Raw genomic sequence first — 22167 nt, 5'->3', positions numbered from 1 at the left:
AACCCCTCCCTAAAAGATCTCAAACATAAGCAAGCAACACAGAAATTATTTGTACAAGTACAGTCGTTAGCAAAAAAAAAAAAAAAGAAATGGACAGTGCGATTGCATCGTTTGTATTTCTGCCTTTTCCCGCCTTCTCCATACTCCCTCCTCAGACACTGCCATCTTCTAAGATCCTGGGCCATGGGAGGCGCCACGGGGCGTTTATCGGGGGGTTGAGGAGGAATGTACTCAGACTTATTATCAAATCGCCGAGCCCTTTACTAAACACAGAACTGCACATTCTCCCTTGGGCACTTTAAATGGAAATCTCATTCTGTACACGAAGAAATCCGCAGGGCATTTCAAGATCTCAGATCAAGATGATGCACGCGGGCCCTACCGACCCCATCCCTCCGGGGAAATTGCTTTTGAGGAACGAGGGAGGGGTTAACCACAGAGAGCTCGAAGCAGGGTCAGGTTTTGAAACCAGCACTGCCACTGCACGTAGATATGCACGCTGCGACAATTTCCACTGAAGTGCACGCTGCCAAAAAAACAAAGCGCCTTGCGGAAAATGTCACGGTCTTCGCCACGTTGTTAGGGGCTTTCATAGACTTCCCCACGAGCAATGCAGCTGTAGCACCGAGGCATTGCTGGAAGGGCACCGAGGCATTGCTGGAAGGGCACCCAACTCCCCAAAAAACACTCACCCCTCACACACTAATTTCCCCTCCCGCGCCTGAACATGGGGAAAGGCTTTCGCCTCTGACTTGCAACAACATGCATGCCTTATTTTTTCAATAAGCGTGACATTTGGTTCTGCGCTTCTGTATACTGCACACAGTAATTGTGCAGAAGTGACACCAAGGATGCGTGCGCTGTCTAAAAAAAATCTTCAGTTGATTAGCGGAGATTCGCTTAATGGCAGGATGGTTTTTTGGGTGGGTGAGCATCCTCGAATGTTTGAACAGAAGCTGCAGATCGGCAACAGGCTGTGTTTACAACACAGGCAGAGACAGCGGGACGTATCTATAGAGAAACGAAAATCTGGCTGTGGGAAGGGTTCGTGGTGGGGGGTGGGTCGTTCGAGAAGATAAGAAACTGGGGGCTGGGGGAAAGGGTCCGTGGCGCTCAAACAGGCTGGGGTTTAGTACAGTGTGTGGTCAGGGGAAAAAAGATGGTGACAGACTAGCAGCTGCTGCAAGACTACCGAACACATGGGGTACAAGGGGAAAATTTCAGAACACACGTTTCAGAGTCTCCGATGATGATGGTTGGGGTATGACAGCACAGGGATGTGTTTCCAAATCTGCCACTGGCAGACACTGGACGATTAGAATGACCTATTATTTCTGGCCGCAATAAAAAAAAAAAAAATCATAAGGTGTAAAAGAAAACCGCAGATGGAGCGGCTAGCAAGCCTCGAGATACGCACCATGGATCCTATGTAGTGGACGGCTTCGGCGCCCCTGCTGCCCCCTCGCACGCATCGCACTCGCAGCATGGTGGCTCTCTCCGGCTCTGACGAGGAATGTTCTCGCGACTGGTGCAGAGCCTGCTGCCCTTGGTGTCTGTCACTGACTGGACGCAAATGTGGTGAAAGGGAGCCGTTGTACTAAGGGCTTTATATCAGCTCTGCGGCCCCGCCCCATTGGCTGTTGCACAGAACAGGTGGTGATGCAGGCAGAGCTAAAGGTCACGGAATTCCCAGATTAGAAGCTATCCATTCCAAGAAATGCCAATCATTTCCCCTTTTTTAGCTGGGGCTCCTAGCAGAGCGTGGCCACAGTCAGACACTAGGTGTCCATCTCTCACTTCAACGTGCTGCGTGGCCACTTCCAATAGTAACAAGCATTTGCAGTGCGATAGGTCTCGCACTTGTGAGAGTTCCAGCCATTGGCGCCGTAAATTACAATGTATTTTGCCTATGTCTTTTGGCTTTGAGCTTCTACTGTAAACACTGAGCAAATGATACAAAAACTCCCAGACATTGTTAATGTGCCTCATTTTTTGCCAATCCCAAAAGCAGAGTTAATAACCTGCTATTTACCTTATCAACCAGGGTAATGAATTACTGACATAGGGAGGTGTGAGTGCGTCTGACCTTATTTAGTCTTTTATAATTTATTCATAAGGGGACACATTAGCGTTCAATAGATCTTTCTACCGCTTTTAGAGGAATCTCATCATCACCACTTACAGTTTATTTACATCCAAATCCTGTGACAACAACATGCAACAATCAATTTGTCAAAATCTTGAGTCAGTAAACTTCACACACCATGACCCACGTGACCATGAATAACTACACCCTTTAGTAAAAGTTAGAACGTTTATTTTCTATATTAAGAAAGGTAACATCACTTATATTAGTCTCAATACCAAATTATAAATATATATGAATGACTCTGGCTGACCAAATGCTCTAAAGAATCTCAATTTAACTACTGCATTTACAATTCGGCATTCAAGAGTCACTGTACAAACCAATAGCAGCAATAACTGTGCAATAGAAATGACATACATCTAGATTTAACAGGTGAACAAGATCAACTCTTAATTAGTAACATTTGTCAATATCGAGATTACTAACTAACCCTTCAATTATCATAGCATGTTTGGGCTGCATGCAAAAGTAATTTAGTCAAAGTTAATTTGGAAAACCATCTAACTAGGGCTCTATCAAAATAGTGGTTGGTACCTCGAAAACAAAGAACAAAAACGGCAAGCTGTGAATCTCTTTGTCAGTTGGACATCCGTCTGGCCAGCCTTAGCAACGGGTCAGTGAATGGGAATGTCTTAGACATGGTGGGCTCTAAGCTATCTGAACCATTTAAGAAGTAATTTCTAAGGGGTCAGCATCCACCATTAGCTAACTACACTGTAAAGTTAAAATTACAAAATAAAGTCATCAGGAACTGTTCCTCAATCAGGACCACTACGGGGAAAATCAAAATATGAAAGAACCAACTTCCCTCTCAACAGTCTAGCTAAGTTAGAATTCCATAAAGAATCTTCCCACATCGTCATTGGTCAGGAAATCATACGTTTACAGTTGGCCCAATAAACACTAAAAGCAAAATCTAAGAGATAACTAAACTGCCTTTAACACGTTGATGATTGGCTCTTCATCTCCTGTTCCCATCGTCAGGCTCATCAGGTAATTCTTTTGTTGCAATCCATACTCCAGTTTGTCCATCCATTGTTGGTTCCTGGGAACATTTCAGTCTCATGCATCAAGTTTACTTTGTAACATTTTCTAGTACAACATGGTTCTACAAGCAGTTCTTATGAGAAAGACATCTACAAATCGTTTGGTCAGCACAGTGTGAATAATGAAAGCATTAATTCCTCTAGGCTTACAATACAATTTCCACCATTCATTAAACATTGCAGCTTGACATGAGGTTTGCAAACTAGGTCCAAACCTCGCCATCTCATGGCCTAAAGTTAATAAAACAAATACATAGCATGAAATCGTTAACATAATATACTAATACATTTTTCTTTATACATGCACATTAACTAATAACAATATGCATTCACTAAAAGCATTACGGATTAATGACGGCCACTCAAGTGGGCATCGTTTCCTAGTTGCACATTATTTTCTATGTGTAGGAAGTTGGCTCTGTATATACTATCTCAAAGTGACAAATAGTGTGCACACAGTCCAAGGGTTCCACTCAGAGGTTGATAGTGGCAAAATGAGATAATACTAATGCTTTATTTTGTGGTAGTGTGGTCGAGCAGTAGGCTTATCAGAGGGTAGTGTTAGGCATTTGTTGTAGACACACAGGCAATACATGAGGAACACACACTCAAAGACTTAACTCCAGGCCAATAGGTTTTTATATAGAAAAATATCTCTTCTTAATTTATTTTTAGAACCACAAAATTCAAATTTGAGGTAAGTACATAAAATGCAAGGTACTTCACACAGGTAAGTATAGAACTTTGATTTAAAAGAGTAGTACACACAGTTTTGATTAAAATGGCAAATAGTTATTTTAAAAGTGGACACAGTGCAAAAATCAACAGTTCCTGGGGGAGGTAAGTATTGGTTAGTTTTTCAGGTAAGTAAAGCACTTACACAGTCAGTCTCCTGGGCATAGGTAGCCCACCGTTAGGGGTTCTAGGCATCCCCAAAGCGACAGCACCAGTAACACAGGGCCGGTCAGGTGCAGAGGTCAAAGGAGGGCCCAAAACACATAGGCGCCTGTAGAGAACAGGGGTTCTCCGGTTCTAGTCTGCTAGCAGGTAAGTACCTGCGTCCTCAGGGAGCCGACTGGGGACACACACACAAACACACAAAACACACACTTAGCGGCACAGAGGCGGCCGGGTGGAGTGTACAAAGTAGGTGTTGAGTGTGCCGTAGAAAACAAAGGAGGGACCCAGGGATCACTCTGGCGTTGCAGGCAGGGCACAGGGGGGCTGCTCGGGCCAGCCACTGACTGGGCTAGGATGAGGGCTGCCTGCTGGTCACTCCTGCACTGGTAGGTGGTTCCTCTCGGTCCTGGGGGCTGCGGGTGCAGTGCTTGGTCCAGGCGTCAGGTTCCTATGTTACCAGGCAGTCGCGGTTAGGGGGAGCCTCTGGATCCTCTATGCAGGTGTTGCTGTGGGGTGCAGGGAGGTCGGCTCAGGGTGTCCACGTCGTTGGAATCACCTGGGAGTCCTCTCTGCAGTGTTGGTTTCTCCAAACTTGAGCCGGGGACGTCGGGTGCAGAGTGGGAAGACTCACGCTTCTGGTGGGAAGTGAGAGTCTCTTTAACCCGTTAAGTGCGGGTGGGGTCAGTGGCCGACGCCCACACTATCTCCCTGGTGCAGGTCACGACCAGTGGCCGACACCAGGGAGGAAGTGCGATGCACCAGAGGATTTTTTTTTTTTTAAAACCCCTGGGAGACCCGGAAGCTCTTCTGTGTCTCCCCCCGCCCCTTTGTGACTTCGGCGTGCTGACGTCACATTGTTGTTTTCCCCATCGTAGTAGGAAGCGGCCCCAAGTGACCTTTCCCACGTTCAGGAAGGCCTCCTATGAAAGGGGAGGCCCTCCCCTTTCATACGAGGCCTTCCTGAATGCGTTTTCTGGCCCTCGATCACAGTACAGCTGCGATCGAGGGCCAGGAAACGCCACTAGACACCAGGGATTTCACTTGGGGGGGTCGCCCCACTTGGAAAACGAGCCGCCCCCCCGGCCATATTTTTTTATTTGAAGGTTTGTGCCCCCTGGGGGGTGCGATCGTGTGCGACAGACCATCAGCATTGGCGTGGTCGGTGCCAGGCGGTGTTCCACTGTAAAGTCCATTCCCTGTAGAGAGATGGACCACCTCAACAATTTGGGATTCTACCCCTCACCTGCATTAACCATTGGAGTGGCCTGTGGTCTATCTGAACCCGGAAATGAGTCCCAAACAAGTAGAGTCTTAGCTTCTTCAGTGCTCAGACCACAGCAAAAGCTTCATGCTCAATTGCACACCACCTACGCTCCTTGGGACGTAAGCTCCTGCTAATGAAGGCTACAGGTTGATCTCGGCCCTCTTCGTTAAGCTGTGAGAGTACTGCTCCAATACCATGCTCCGAGGCATCTGTTTGCACAACAAATTCCTTGGAATAGTCAGGGGCCTTAAGCACAGGTGCTGTGCACATGGCAGCCTTCAGGGCATCAAAAGTCGTCTGGCAAGACTCAAACCAGATCACATTTCTGGGCTGCTTTTTGGAAGTTAACTCAGGCAAGGGAGCAGCAATTGTGCTATACCCCTTGACAAACCTCCTATTGTATCCAATGAGACCTAAGAAGGCTCTCACGTCAGTCTGGGTTTTGTGGGGCTCCCAAGCTAGAATGGTTTCAATCTTTGGCTGTAGGGGTGCCACCTGGCCACTCCCCACCTGGTGTCCCAAGCACACCACAGAACCCTGCCCTATTTGGCACTTGCTTGCCTTAATAGTGAGACCTGCCTTCTACAGGGCCTCCAACACTTTAAAGAGGTGTTGCAAGTGTTCCTCCCATGTGGAACTAAAGCCAGCAATGTCATCCAGGTAGGTGGCACTGAAATCATCCAGCCCAGCCAACACCTGATTGACCAACCTCTGAAAGGTGACAGGGGCATTCTTCAGCCTAAACTGGTAGTGCCCATCTGGTGTGAAGAATGCAGACATGTCCTTAGCCTCCTCAGTCAGGGTGATCTGCCAGTACCCAGAGGTAAGATCAAACGTACTTCAGGTACTTGGCAGCTCCCAACCGATCAATGAGCTCATCAGCCCAGGGGATGGGATGCGCGTCAGTCTTGGTGACCGCATTGAGTCCCCGATAATCCACACAGAACTTGAGTTCTGGAGTGACACCAGAAGCTGCAGGCTTTAGGACCAAGACCACCGGGCTGGCCCAAGGGCTGCTGGAAAACTCAATGACCCCCAAAACTAACATTTTAGAATCTTCATCTATAATATTAGCCCTCACCCTGTCAGTCATTCAGTAAACTTTGTTTTTAAAAGGAGGACTGTCCCCAGTGTCCACATCTTACACAAGTGTGTGACCCCTGGGATCAGTGAGAAAAGTGAGGCAAACTGACCCAAAACCTGGCAACAGTCCCTCTGCTGCTCTGGGGTCAGGGAGGGGGAGAGGATCACTTCCTCCACAGACCCATCTTTTTCCACAGCAGACACAACAGACAGAAGGTCGGGAAGAGGCTCACTCTGTTCTTCCACCCCACCATCTGTTGCTAGGAGCATGGACAATTCATTCCTCTCAAAGTGTGGCTTGAGCCGGTTCACATGCAGGACCCTTAAAGGGTTCCAGGGAGTCCACAAGTCCACCAGGTAGGTGACTTCACTCTTGCGCTCCACCACCTCAAATAGCCCAGTCCACTTGTCCTAGAGCTCCCTAGACTCCACTGGTGACGTCACCCACAGTTTCTGACCAGGTTGAAACTCGACCAGAGTGGCATTCTGGTCATACCAGCGTTTCATGTCTTCCTGGCTTGCTTCCAGGTTCTCCTGTGCAAGACTCCGGAAGCGGGCAGTCTGGTTTCTCTGTAACTCAATACATACCGGGGGGGTTTACTAGGGGCTTTCTCCAAAACCTCCTTTACCAGACTCAAAGGTCCCCTTGCAGGGTGGGCATACAACAGCTCAAAAGGACTGCAGCCAAGTCCTTTTTGAGGCACCACCCTGTAAGAGAACAGAAGGCATGGCAAGAGGAAATCCCACGTCCGCCTCAAGGGCTCTGACAGGCCCATTATCATGCTCTTCAAGGTGCGGTTGACTCTCTCAAGCAGGCCGTTGCTTTGGGGGTGGTAAAGTGTGGTGAACTTGTATGTTACCCCACACACCTTCCACAGAGACTTCATATAGGTTGATATGAAGTAGGTACCCCTATCAGACACCACCTCCTTGGGGAACCCCATCTGGGTAAAAACCCCCATCAATGCACAGCCCACCACAGGGGCAGTGATCAATCTCAAAGGAATGGTTTCCGGGTAGCTGATGGCATGATACATGCTGATACACCTGTTGCCCATGGCTGTCTTGGGATCCAGAGGCCCACAATGTCAATACCAACCCTCTCAATGTCAATACCAACCACAGGGAAAGGTTCAGCCTCCTCCTGGACCGTTGGAACTTCTGGGGCCGGTTTCCCACGCCCCTTGCCATTCCTCCTTCTGGCAGACACTTGGGCAACTCTTTCCAGCTCCAGGGTCTCCTGATCACCCTGACGGGCTGCCATAGACCCGGTAGACACACAGGCCCACTCAGGCAGACCCAACATTTCAAGGGACATGCGTTCCACCTCCTGCCAAGGGGAATCCTCCAGGTCATTGCCAAGCAAACAATTTACAGGCATGGTTGGACTCCAGCTACCGTCAAAGAACCTGAGACCCTCCTCTCCATTCAAAGGGAACCTGTGCCAAATTGCACAGGCTCTCTGAGCTGTCCACTGCAACTACTTGGGGAAGCACACGGGGATCTATCTGCTCTTCAGACACCAGGTGACTCCTCACTGTAGGCACACTGGCTCCTGTGTTTTTCAGAGCCTCCATCCTCTGTCCGTTGATGCTCACCCACCACCTATACTTCTTAGTGTTATCAGGCACGAGGGTCCTCTGGACCGTATCACTGTCCGCTAGTAAGACAATTGTCATCTCAGCTGGCTCCTACCCACCTGGAACCAACTCCTCCCCAAGCTCTACACTGGCCAAACCCTGTGACTGAGCACTAGTGGGTGCGGTGTCCACTTGGGACATTTGGGATCCCCCCTCATGTGACCCTCCTGATCACATGCAAATCACTTGCAGGACCCCTTCTCTGCAGGTTTCCCTGTAGAGACACATGGTTTCTTTTCTACTGGGTGCTGGGATTCTTTACCCTGGGAACTAGGTTAGGGCCCTTTAGAGAACTCCCCCATTTACCCTTACCCCCCACTTCTTCTGATGGGGACCCTGCCCACCCTTCGCATGTTCTCCACCATACCTCTTTTGGACCTTGGTGCTCTCCCAACTGTCTGCGTCCTGCGAAAACGTCCTGGGGTCAATCAGCTTGCTGTCAATAAGATGCTGCCGCAGCTCTGGAAAACATAAACTGTACACGTGCTCCCAAGCAATCAATTTGTAAAGCCCCTCATATGTAGTTATGTTCACCCAACCATCCAGTGACCTGCAAAAAGAATCAACACATTCCAACCATGTTTAGGATTCCTATTTCATATAGGACCTAACCTTATCCTTATACTGACCAGGGGTGAGACCATACCTAGTGATCAGGGCATCCTTCATGATAACTTAAGTGAGCCCCTGAGGATCTCCTAAGGATGTCAGAGTATCCCTTCCCTCTACCTCGAAGTGCTTTCACAGACCCACCCGCCAATGAGCTTCAGGGACCAGACTCATACCCCTTAAACCACAACAGCATGTCATCCTCCCTCTTGCAATCCTTCACAAGGTCCTTAGGAATTTGCACCCTCCTCTCAAGCTGCACTGTGTTATTTCTACCACCATCCCTACTAGACTGGCTCCTCTGTTCCAGCTCCCTCAAGCTGAGCCCATTAGCCAACAATAACTTTTTCTCTCCTATGGGCATCCTCATTTTCTTCAACTCCAACTGCAGAGCCCTCTCTGACTGTCTGTCCTGCAACTCTTCTGGAGTCAGACCCTTGGATGACACACTACTACCCGCCCTGGAGACCCTCTCCCTGGACATAATAGGCCCACCCACTACACCATTGCGGATGGATTATTCTTCCTCCTCCTTCTCTGTGTGCCCCTCGGCCTCCTCTGATGTTACCCAAGCCCTCAGTGCCTTTTGCAGCTCCTCCTTCCTGGTGGAGCCCTTAATGGGGCAAGCAAGGTATCTGCATAACTGCCTCAACTGGGCAACTGAATAGCTTTCCAGTTTCCCTAAATCAAAAGCAGCTCCAGCTGATGCATCTCCTGATTGAGACATGATGAAGAGTTAAAAGTGCAACGTTCCAAAGGCAGAAAAACAAGTTCCCAAATAGAGTTTAAAAGTCAATCAAGGATTATCACAAAATGTAAATAGGGAAAAATCACAAAGACAAATAGTATGTGGTCACATAGTGGTGTGCACTGAAAACAGTAGTGTACACCTAATCACTGTATGTCAAGTACAAATACAAGTCCAGTCCCAACCGCTAATCACCAACGTTAGAAACTGAGTCTTTGGTTGTCAGTCAGGTTACCCCCTGTCCAAGCAAGGACCCTCACTCTAGTCAGGGTAAAGGAGAATCACCCTCAGTTAACCTCCACTCACCCCCTTGATAGTTTGGCAGGAGCAGGCAGACTTAACTTCAGAAGTAATGTGTAAAGTATTTGTACCAACACACAGTAACTCAGTGAAAACACTACAAAATGACACAACACAAGTTTAGAAAAATAGATAATATTTATCTAAACAAAACAAGACCAAAAATGAAAAAAATCCAACATACACAATTCAAGTTATGAATTTAAAAAACAAAAGAGTTGTAAATCCTTTAGAAAACAGTGAGAACATTGTTAGCGTACAAAAATACCTGGGTTGCGTCAAAATAAAGCTGCACGGGCGAGTGTGCATTGAAAAAGACCAGTGATGGGTCAATTTCTCACCCACAAGTGAGAACGTGCATCTTTCCTTCTCTGGTTGGGTTGGCGTGCGCCGTTTCTTCTCTCCCACAAGAGAGCAATGCGTCTATCTGGATCAGCACCTCGGGTCTGGGCAGGCTTTGCTTTGATTTTCCGTGCCCAGCGATGTTGCATTAAAATCCCGTTGCACGGTGTCCAGAAACTGTGCTGCATGGGGGCTTGCATCATTAACAGCAGCCGCTGTGGGTGTTGTGCATTGTTTCTCCAGCCGCATTGCATCTATCGTCCAGCCGTGATGCAGGTGGAACGTCGATGTTAGCCGCAAGGCTGGCGGCGTGCCATTTTTCAGCCGTGAAGCGGGTGATGCATCAAAAGTTTCCCCGAACGGCGGTCTTTGCGTGAATTTCTGTCCTTTTCCACCAGCTGCACCTTTCAAGGGCATTACACAAAGAGAGAATATGGGAGAAAAGTGGATAGAAGAAGAACACGGCCGTACTCGACTCCCAAAACAATACTAAATCACAAAACAGAGTACGGGGTTCTTGTAATGAAGGTAGGTCGATAGTGTACCAATTGTGACACTGGACCACCCGTAAACCTCAACTGGAGGTAAAATGTGGGTATGCTATGGTGTGGTGTGTGATCTGGGAGGGGGATTTCCTTTACGGACTAGGTGGTCTCACACACTATATAGTGTCATGCTTCATCATATGACCACCTAGCCCCACCCAGGTAGGACAGTGCCTCCTGGGCGGACTCAACCTCACTGTTAAAGGAACAGGAGGGAGTGCGTAAATTAATTTTATTTCTGGAAAGGGGATCCAGCTATGCTAGGGAAATAAAAACACCTACTCAGATACCCGGGTGAATTTTTAATAAAGGGTTCCGTGTGGTGTGATTAAAAAGAACTGGGGGACCGGTGTGAGAGCAATGACTCACAAGGTCACCTATCTAAAAGAAGTAGCCAACATGTTTCTGCCCTTGAAATTGAGCTATGGAGGGTCTCTGGGCATTCATCAGGGCATTGGATCCCTGTTGCATTTGCTTATTGGGCGCTGCATAAAGAAATCATATTAGAAAGGGGTAAAAGGAGGGCCTACCTTTACCAAGGGAATACCTGGGGAGGACCTACAATAAAAGGGGAAAACAGACCAACAAAGTGATAAAGTAAAACACAGCAAACCACAGCACACGTGACAAGGTTCATGCAAGAACAGGAGTACTGGTTGCATTTTATGAATAACACTCGTATCAGTACTAGCTGTGCGTGCAGATACGTGGAGCACAATAGGTAAGGAAAGGCCATTTCTTACCCTAACATACGAGGCTAGTGGCCTCTGGTATCCTGGAGAGGGAGCGTCCCCTTATAGTCAGACTCTAGGGTTCAAGGGAAAAAGGCAGAAGGGAAGAACCCATATGAAGATAGAAAGAAAAAATAAAATAGGGGAGAAAGAATTCTCGAGAGAGACAGAAACACGCAGCTCACACAGAAAGGTGAAGCTGAAACAAAAGAACATAAAAAGATAGAGCAATAGAAGGAGAGGCGTGGGGAAAATAGGGGGTTAACTATAACGGAACCAGGGAAAGGTGCACCTTTCAAGGGCCCAGAGAGAGGTTAGGGCACCACTTTGCAGACAGGACTCTCAGCTAAAAGCCCAAACGCTGGCAGGGAGAAGTCTTGGCTGTTCCTGAGGCAAACTCAGTTCAAGCCTTTGGAGGTTCTTCACCAGTGGGAAGTGACACAAAAGTCAGTCCTTGTCTTCTCCCAAGCAGAATCAGCTACTGCAGGCCAACCCAGCAAAGCACAGTCACAGGAAAAGGGGCAGTACTCCTCCTCTAGCTTCTCCAGCTCTTATCCTTGGCAGAGGTTCCTCTTGGTTCTAGAAGTAATCTGATTTTCAGGGTTTTTTGGTGCTCTTCTTATACCCCTTTCTGCCTTTGATTTAGGCCTACTTCAAAGAGAAGTCTCAATTGTTTTCAAGATCCTGCCTTGCCCAGGCCAGTCCCCAGAAACACACCAGGGGTTGGAGATTACATTGTGTAAGAGCAAGCACAGCCCTTTCAGATGTAAGTGACCACTCCTCCCTTCCCCTCAGCCCAGATGGCCCATCAGGATATGCAGGCTACACTCCAGCTCCCTTTGTGTCACTGTCCAGAGAGAGGTGCAAACAGCACAACTGTCAGACTGACCCAGACAGGGAATCCACAGAGTCACAGGAAGTTTAAGCAAGAAAATGCCTATTTTCTAAAAATAAACAAACACAAATAATGGGCGGAATGCAGAACCAATCAAACATTCACCCCCAGTCCCACATCTGGGTTTAATCCATCAATTCTTTTGCTCACCATGCCACCCGAGTTTGGACCCAGCCATATGCAAATCAGTCTTAACCCTGTTCCCCATGGAAACAGTCCTGCCCGAACTGCTAAGCCAAGTCCTCGCTGGACCGTAAACAAGCATCCTGGGTCCGGTTTCATGGTATCACTCTTCATCAGCTAGGCTAGCTTGAATCCAGTGGCACAGTGATCCTGGGACCCATGTCTGGGCATACCCAGGGCACTTATGGCGACAAAAGCAAACAAACACAAATGATGGGGCAACAGGGTCAAGACTGATTTACATATGGCTAGGTCCAAACTATAATGGCATGGTGAGCAAAAGAACCAATGGATTAAACCCAGATCTCTGACTGGGGGTGAATGTTTGATTTGGTCTACATTCCATCCATCAACTGTTCTTTTTTGCATTTGTTACACCAAGTGGGAATGGTATGCCCAGACGTGGTCCCGTACTCACTAAGCCACCAAATTCAAGCTAGCCTGGCTGAAGAGGAGTGATACCCAAAAACCAGTCCCAGGATGCTTGTTTCTGATCCGGGGAGGACCTGGCCTGGCAGTTTGGACTGGACTGTTCTTATGGGGAACAGGGTCAAGACTGATTTGCATATGGCTGGGTCCAAATTGGAATGGCATGGTGAGCAAAACAATTGATGGATTAAACCCAGATCTGTGACTGGGGGTGAATGTTTGATTTGGTCTAAATTCTGTCTATCAACTTTTCTTTTTTCTTTCTAAAAGTGGCATTTTCAAACATGTGATCTAAAAACCAACTTCACTAAAAGATGTATTTTTAAATTGTGAGTTCAGAGACTCCAAATTCCATATGTCTATCTGCTCCCACAGGGAATCTGCACTTTAATCATATTTAAAGGAAGCCCCCATGTTAACCTATAGAGAGATGGGCATTGCAACAGTGAAAGCCGAATTTGGCAGTATTTCACTGTCAGGACATGTAAAACACATAAGTACATGTCCCACCTCTAACATACACTGTACCCTGCCCACGGGGCTACCCAGGGCCTACCTTAGGGGTGCCTTACATGTATAAAAAGAAAAGGTTTAGGCCTGGCAAGTGGGTACACTCACCAAGTTGAATTGGCAGTTGCAAACTGCACTCACAGACACTACTGAGGCAGGTCTGAGCCATGTTTACGGGGCTACTAATGTGGGTGGCACAACCGGTGCTGCAGGTCCACTAGTAGCATTTGATTTACAGGCCCTTTACCAGCGGCTTACTAGTAAATCAAATATGCCAGTCATGGATAAGCCAATGTACACATACAATTGATACAGGGAACACTTACAGTTTCTCACTGGTCAGCAGTGGTAAAGTGTCCAGAGCAAACAAAAACAGCAAAAACACAGTCCAGCATACAGAAGCAACCTGGGAAGTAGAGGCAAAAAGTTAGGGGAGACCATGCCAATGATGCCAAGTCTAACACCCCTGCAGTAATCCAACACCTTATCATCTTTTATATCGACAAGAGCATTCGCAGGAATCGCCGGCAACCTCATTGCTCTGCCCATGAGGATTTCATGCGGGGACATTCCAGTCTTCCTGTCAAGTGTGTTTCTCATACTCGTCAGAACTAGCAGTAGTGCGTCTGGCCATTTCAGATTCGTGGACACGCACATCTTTGCAAATCTTGACTTCAAGGTACCATTCATTTGCTCAACAAGTCCTGATGCTTCGGGTGGTAGCTACAATGTAATTTCTGCTCAATGTCTAAAGATCAACATAGCAACTTTATCACTTCATTGTTGAAGTAACTTCCTCCATCTGATTCTAAAGAGATTGGAAACCGAAAACAAGGTATCAGTTCCCTAAGCAGTAATTTTGCTACAGTAAGACTATCATTACTTTGTGTGTGGTAAGCCCCAATCCAGTGACTAAAAATTCACACAATCACCAGCACATATCTCAACCCTCCACACACAGGCATCTCAATCAAATTCATTTGCATCTTGCTAAATGGACCTCTCGCTCTTCCAATGTGGCAATGTGACAGATGATGCAACGGTGGCAAACTGCTTCAGCAACCTGTCTATACTTTGGATTGAACTAAAACTGTTTGAAAGTGCGAATCTCGGCATCCCTCCCAACATGAGTTTGATTATGATAATATCTAGCCATTTCAGTCAACAAATTATTTGGTAAAACCACTTGTCCCTCCCCGGACACCAAAACATCATCATTTTGATGAACATATCTCAGTTTGATCCATGCTTTTGTTTCCTCCTTATTAACATTATCCTGAAGTGTTTTAAATTCTTCTCAAGTGTCAATCACATTTAGAGCATAACTGGTAGATATCGCTTCCTCCAGTAACAATTCCCATTTGTCCTTGAAGGATATACAATTCAGGGTGCAAAACCATGCGACTTGATCCGCATATCCATTTCCCATTGACACAAAATCTTGTGATTTCAGGTGTGCACAGCATTTCACCACAGCAATCTTTTTAGGCATTTGTAAAGCTTGTAACAAATCATGTATTCTTTCCCCATTTCTAACTGATGAACCAGAAGAGGTCAGGAAACCTCTCTGTGACGATAGCTGAACAAAGTCATGGACTATTCCAGATCCATACTGACTAGCAGTATAAATGGTAACTTGAAGCTGTGCAGAAACATGGTATGCTCTAGTAAGAGCCACTAATTCAGACACCTGTGCAGAATACACTCCTCGAAGCCAGAATGCTTCGAGTATACCAGAATTTGTGCACACATAATTTCCTGCTCTCAGTGTTCCCATGTTATCTCTTAGACAGGAGCCATCAACAAAAATGATTTGGTCATTTTCTTCCAATCAAATATCCTGAATGTCAGGTCTTGGTTTTGTGCACAAATCAGTTACTTCCAAGCAGTCATGTTCAACTTCCTTCAATTTATAAGTTTCAACATTTTCTTTTGGAAGCAACGTTGCTGGGTTAAGCATAGTACACCTTTTCACAGTAACAGTCGGAGAACCTAAAATTACAATTTCATATCTAGTCAGTCTAGCATTGGTCAGATATTGGGTCGTGGTTCGGGTAAGCAAAACGTCAGTGGAGTTAGGGACCATAACAGTTAAAGAATGTCCCATCACAATGCTCTTACTCTGAGTGAGGCTCAGTCCAACTGCTGCTACTGTGCACAAACAGCCAGGTAGTGCTGCTGCGACTGGGGCCAAAGTAGCTGAAAAATATGCTACTGGGTAGTTTATACCACCACGGACTTGAGTAAAAACAGACAAAGAACATGCATCATGCTAATGACAAAACAACATGAAGGGTTTTGTGTAGTCATGCATTCCCAAAGCCGGGGCTTTACACAGACTCTCAATACAGTAAAGGCTTTCAGACAGGCTTGGTCTAACACTAAGGGATCATTAACTTCTTTGTGAGTCAGCGTCTGCAATGGCTTTGAAATTATTGAAAAGTTGGGCATCCACTGGCGACAGTAGCTCACCATTCCCAGAAATATTCTAATATCTCTCTGTGTAACAGAGGGATTCATCTGTAATATATCTGTAATCCTCTACCTGGAAATTTTCCTAGCTTCCTTTTCAATTTAGTGTCCCAAATACTTTCCTTCTTTCTGAAAGTTCTGTAACTTAGCTGGGGACACTTTGGCCCTCATTATGACCCTGGTGGTTGGTGATAAAGTGGTGGTAATACCAACAGGCTGGCAGTAACTACCACCAAATTATGACCATGGTGGTGATATCTCCGAAAGACAGCCATTGTACCACACCGTCCCCCAGGGCGGAAACAACAGTCACCGCGCCAGTAGCCGCCTATAGCCAGGCGGAAGACAAAGTTCCGGCCACCATATTATGACCTAGCACATCGCCATCTTTTCTGGGGCGGTACCAACAACATCAAAAGCCTGGCAGAAACAGAGCATAAAACTCAAAGGAATCACCGTTGGAGACAAAGGGAAGAACCATGCCGGCATGGAACCAGAACTGCAAGGCTTTCCGATGATCTTCCACATCATGCTCCACCACGAACACCAACGCCTACAAAGACGGCGACTGTGAGTACAGCCACCTAGCACACAAGGGAGGGGGGGAGGAAAATGACAGTGACACACACACGTGCAACACCCCCCACACACACACGCCATACACACAACCACCTGCACAAGATAATCAATATGTCCACGATAATTGGCCGAATAATGCAAAAACAACAATAATTGATGAAAGTGATTGTAATAAGATTAACATCAAAAATACTAATTCGATGTGGCAAAGCCACAGATATGTACAAATGTAGAGAAAAGGGACACTGCCCAGTCCACGGTTCACCAGGGCCACATGGCCACAGGGCAAAGTCCAAGGCCCCACTCGATCCCTGCACCAATATGGAGAGAACACTGCAGAGGCCCCAGTTGGCAAATAGGCAGGCACCTCAGGGGGAGGGCGGGCGGGCACACAGTCTCTCGAGTGGGTGACTTTCCCACTGGTTCTGGTGGGGGCAACATGCCCTGTACTTTGTCCTGGGGAGTGCAAGGCCACAGTCTCTTTAATGGGTGTCTTGCCCACTGCTTCTGGTGGGGTTGGGCCGCACAGCAGCCCATGGAGGCTGGATCATATGGTGTCCACCGGCGGTGATGGCTGCACTGTGGTGGTGGTTGTGGGAGGCTCCTGCTCGGCCCCTGCCCCCTCCGATGGTTGCACTGTGATGGTGTGGTTGTGGGAGGCTCCTGCTCAGCCCCTGTAGCCTCCGATGGCTGCAATGTGGTGGTTGTGGAAGGCTCCTGCTCAGCCCCTGCATTCTCTGATGGCTGCACAACCACGGCTGGTGCAGGCTCCTTCCCCTTCTTGCTGGCTGGTGCACGCTCCTTCCCCGGCTCCTTCCCCTTCTTGCTAGCTGGTGCAGGCTCCTTCCGCTTCTGGCTGGCTGGTGCAGGCTCCTTCCCCTTCTTGCTGGCTGGTGCAGGCTCCTTTCCCTTCAGTATTTGTGGCCTGAAATCCTTTTCACCACAAGTAGGTACTGCTGAAACTGGGCCCATGGAATGTTTGGCTGAGGTGCGTGGCTGGCACCTTGATATCCTGGCCATACGTGCAGGATGGGGGGCGGGTAGGGAAGAGGTCAATCTGGGAAAGGAAAAGCTTTTCTGGGACATTGGGGCATGAAGAGGGAGAAGTAATGGGGTGGAGGAAGAGGGAGTGGTTGTTGGAGGTGTTTGTCTGCTGGATTTCGGTGCAGGTGGGTGGCTGTTGGGTGTCTGAGTGCTTGCGTTTGTGTACTTTAGGAGGGGGGACAGACACGGAGAGGACTCAGGGGACGTGTACCTGGATGTTGTGGAGGTGTTTGCCAGTGAGGTGTGTGTTCTGCTTATTGTGGTGATGATGAGGTAGTGGATGATGACGTAGTGCATGCAGGTGTGAGTGAGGACGTAACTGGGTGGGGGGTGGAGGGGGAGGAGGATGGGGAGACAGTGGAAATAGTAGATGTTGTGTCTGCAACTGAATGGTGTTTGTGTGAGTGCCTATGGATGAAGTGTGGTGCTTGTGTTTGCCTGTGATACTCTTGGGAGTTGTCTTGTGCGTACGCTCATCTGGCTGTGTGTTTGGGATGGGTTGGGGCTGGGGAGAATGGAACTGGGAAGTGGAAGTTGGAAGGGGGACAGTAGAAACAGGGACAATGGCTGCCATCAGAGCGGAGGCCAGAGCCTGGATCGACCTCTGTTGGGCCGTCAATCCACCGTGAATGCCCTTCAGGAATGCATTAGATTGCTACATCTGGGCTTCCAATCCCTGGATGGCATTCACAATGGTTGACTGCCCTACAGAGATGGATCTCAAGAGGTCAATAGTCTCCTCACTCAGGGCACCAGGGCTCACTGGGGCAGGGCCTGAGGTGTCTAGGGCGAAGGTGATGCCCACCCTCCTGGGTGAGCAGGCATGGGCAACTCGATGAGGGCTGCTGGGAGGGCGGTGCTGGTACAGGGGGTGGCAGCTGTAGCTGGGGTGGTCACAGAAGTGTCCGCCACCACCAGGGAGCTTCCATCAGAGGAGGTATCTGAGTCTGTATTGTCTCCTCCTGTCTCCACCGTGGTGCTCCCTTCACCCTCCCACTGGTTCCCTTGGCGGACTCTGCCTCCTGAGTCCTGTGGGATGCAGCTCCCTCCATCTATGGTGCCTCTGCTCCTCCGCCAGATGATGCTAATGCACATAGGGACAGGATGACAAAACAAGAAAGGGGGAGAGAGAGACAAAGGATACACTGGGTCAATGACTGCACCAACACCACATTTGGCTTACACAGCACCCCCACATACAGAGAACAGGCCTACACACTATGCATTGCACCACCAGTGATATTGCTAGCCACCAAGGCAGGAGGAGGAGCACACACCGCCAACTGCAGCACACCTGGGACCTACGCAGCCCTAACCAATAGTGGATGCTAACAAGCTAGGTAAGCAATATTTCCCCTTCAGACCCTTAGCCACCAGAGGACCAATGCTGCTATGTCTGGCCTGGCCTAGGGGCATCCACTGACACACAACTGCCACCCGGATACCACCCCTCCAGACATTCCCTTCAATGATGGACACTGTACTCACCTCCTTGTAGCTGCTGTGATGCCATTAAGCGCCCATCCAGCTCTGGATAGGCCACTGCCAGTATGCGGGCCATCCGGTGGGTCAGGGACCGAAGGGCACCCATTTCTCTTTGGGAGGCCATATCCACTTGGGCCTCCCCGGTCTTCCGTGCCCAGCGTCTCAGGTCCTCCCACCGTTTGAGACAGTGGGTGCTGCACCTGCCATAGACCCCCAGGGTCCGTACCTCCTTGGAGATGGCATGCCATATACCCTTCTTTTGATGGGCATTGACCTGCAGAGGCTAGTAACACGAATGGCCCACCATACCCGTTTCCATCAATTCTAGCACACACATATCCGAGCAATCAATGTGTACCCAGACAAGAGGACATCCCTCCCTCCATTCATGATTCCTTCACACACACCTCCATGCATTCATGCCACATGCATTGTGCCAACAGTGTACTCACCTGTTGGTCTGGAGGCCCATCTAGCAGTCTGTACTGGGGTAGGACTCCATCCACCAGTCTCTCCAATTCCTCTGAAGTGAAGGCTGGGGCCCTTTCCCCGGTCACATGGGCCATGGTGGGTTCCAGACACAGGTCACAGCAGCACATGCAGTGTGGGTCCTCTCCTAGGGAAGGTCAGGAAACAAGTGAGGAATCAGATAGAAAATGGAGGTCACGTCCACGGCGGAGCATACCGTCACCGCCGGCCTAGATCACCATTGGCCACTGTGCCACATAGGGCCCAATTATAACCAATGAGGAATTGCACAGCGGTTTCCGACCGCCTGCGGCCATGGCGCACAAAGTCAGCGGAATTACCTCACTTACACCTGTCACTCCACACAGGACAGGCAGACGCTGTTTCAGGTGGAGGGGCAGGCCTATGGAATAATGCTTCGTCACAGGAGAAATAGGCACATACTTGACAAATTACACTGTCCCATGACATGTTTGCAGATTGTAGTCTACTGTTGTCGCTACATTGCTCAGTTTGTGACAGCTTACTCACTCTTTAGTCCCTTAGATACCTACTGAATAGGAGATGGAGACATACCCCCGTGTACAGACACCTGGCGGACTTGGCTACACTGGAAGACAGGCACATTATCCTCACATATAGACTGGACAGGGCCACAATCACAGAGCTGTGTGCTCAATTGGAGCCTGACATGATATCTGCTACCCGTCACCCCACTGGGATCCCCCCTCTTGTGCAAGTGCTATCAGTGCTCCGTTTCCTGGCAACTGGTTCTTTCCAAGTGGCAGTGGGCTTGGCAGGAGGAATGTCACAGCCAATGCTCTCAACAGTGCTGACAAGAGTGTTGTCTGCCCTGATTAAACACATGTGCAGCTACATAGCATTCCCCCAGGTTGAGGATTTGGCCACTGTGAAGGCCGGGTTTTATGCAATGGGACATATCTCCAATATAATTGGGGCAATTGACGGAACACATATTGCATTTGTCCCCCCCACCAGAATGAACAGGTATTCAGGAATCGTAAGAGTTTCCACTCTATGAATGTGCAGATGGTGTGCTTGGCAGACCAGTATATCTCCCACGCCAATGCTAAGTATCCTGGGTCGGTGCATGATGCCTTTGTGCTGAGGAATAGCAGCATCCCAAATTTGATGGGCCAACTACAAAGGCACAGGATGTGGCTAATAGGTGAGCCCCAGTTCCCAACCAGTATCTGTTGGTGTATGCCTATGCTGTTGGCCATATAAGATAGTGTGTGGCTAAATGTTGTCCCTCAATATTTAGAGGTTACTCTGGTTACCCAAACCTATCATGGCTGCTGACCCCTGTGAGGAATGCCAGGACAAGGGCAGAAGAAGGTTATAATGAGGCACATGGGTGAACCAGAAGGATCATTGAAAGAACCTTTGGCCTCCTGAAGGCCAGGTTCCGGTGCCTCGATCTGACAGGTGGATACTTGTGCTACTCACCCAAGAAGGTTTGCCAGATAGTGGTGGCACACTGCATGTTGCACAACCTGGCCCTCAGACGCCATGTCCCTTTTCTGCAGGAGGAGATGTCCCTGTAGCAGCAGTGGACCCTGTGGACAGTGAGGATGAGGAGGCAGAGGATGAGTATGTGGACAACAGAACATCTGTAATCCATCAGTACATCCAATGACACACAGGTGAGACAGTGCAACTTTACATTTCAATAAGCCTGGTTGTATTCTGTGTGGCATTGGCGTGCTGGTATTTCCTACTTCTATGCCCACTTACTGTTACCTCTGGCTATTCATTTTGCAGATGTTGATTCTATGCTCATTCTATGTACAGTTCATTTGCACTGCATGTACCTGTTTCAATCAATACATATTTGAAATACATGACATACTTGAAATCGATTTATATCAAAGGGTGTTTATTGAAGTGCTAATATTTAGAAGGGGAAGTGCAATGGGATAGGGTGATGATGGAGGAAAGTCCAGGGTAATGTTCCAGTCTGTTCGTAGCTCAGGTGCATTGTCCAAGGGGACATAGGAAGGGGAGCAATGGCAGTTCAAGGTGGACAGGGTGACTGAGTGGGACACAAGGGGGACAATCAGGAGAGTCTAATTTCCTGGTGGGGGTCTTGGCAAGTGTCTCTGGCTTCTTTCTGCATCGCAGGAAACGTTTGCGGGGTGGTTCACCTTCTGCAGGGGGAGGGGTGCTGTGAGTCCAGTGGAGGGGCCTCCTGGCCACTGGCGGCAGCTGAAGTGGAAAGCTGTTCAGATGACTGGCTAGTGGCATGGTGTAGGAAAGTACCATCTTGCCTGGCATGTTACCCCCATATTTCACTGTATATATGTTGTTTTAGTTGTATGTGTCACTGGTACCCTCCCAGCCAGGGCCCCAGTGCTCATAAGTGTGCCCTGTATGTGTTCCCTGTGAGATGACTAACTGTCTCACTGAGGCTCTGCTAACCAGAACCTCAGTGGTTATGCTCTCTCTTTGTTTACCCAGGGTATTGGGGTTCCAGGAGATCCCTATGGGCTGCAGCATTTCTTTTGCCACCCATAGGGAGCTCTGACAATTCTTACACAGGCCTGCCACTGCAGCCTGAGTGAAATAACGTCCACGTTATTTCACAGCCACTTACCACTGCACTTAAGTAACTTATAAGTCACCTATATGTCTAACCTTTACCTGGTAAAGGTTGGGTGCTAAGTTACTTAGTGTGTTGGCACCCTGGCACTAGCCAAGGTGCCCCCACATCGTTCAGGGCAA

At 48.4% G+C, this 22167-nt stretch overlaps 1 protein-coding gene across 1 annotated transcript in view; it reads right to left on the bottom strand.

The window, feature by feature from the left end:
* Positions 1-1826, bottom strand: part of LOC138284115 (glycine amidinotransferase, mitochondrial) — a 67009-nt gene extending 65183 nt beyond the window's left edge. Inside the window, exon 1 of the mRNA XM_069222554.1 lies at positions 1418-1826. Within this exon, the coding sequence (XP_069078655.1) occupies positions 1418-1486 (69 nt within the window). The 5' untranslated portion in view covers positions 1487-1826. The remainder of the gene's footprint in view (positions 1-1417) is intronic.
* Between the last annotated feature and the right edge of the window lie 20341 nt (positions 1827-22167).

This window comes from Pleurodeles waltl, chromosome 3_1 (assembly GCF_031143425.1).
Source record: "Pleurodeles waltl isolate 20211129_DDA chromosome 3_1, aPleWal1.hap1.20221129, whole genome shotgun sequence".
Classification (NCBI taxonomy): Eukaryota; Metazoa; Chordata; class Amphibia; order Caudata; family Salamandridae; genus Pleurodeles; species Pleurodeles waltl.
The sequence above is the reverse complement of the archived record's forward strand: the minus strand, read 5'-3'. Positions and strand labels throughout refer to the sequence as shown.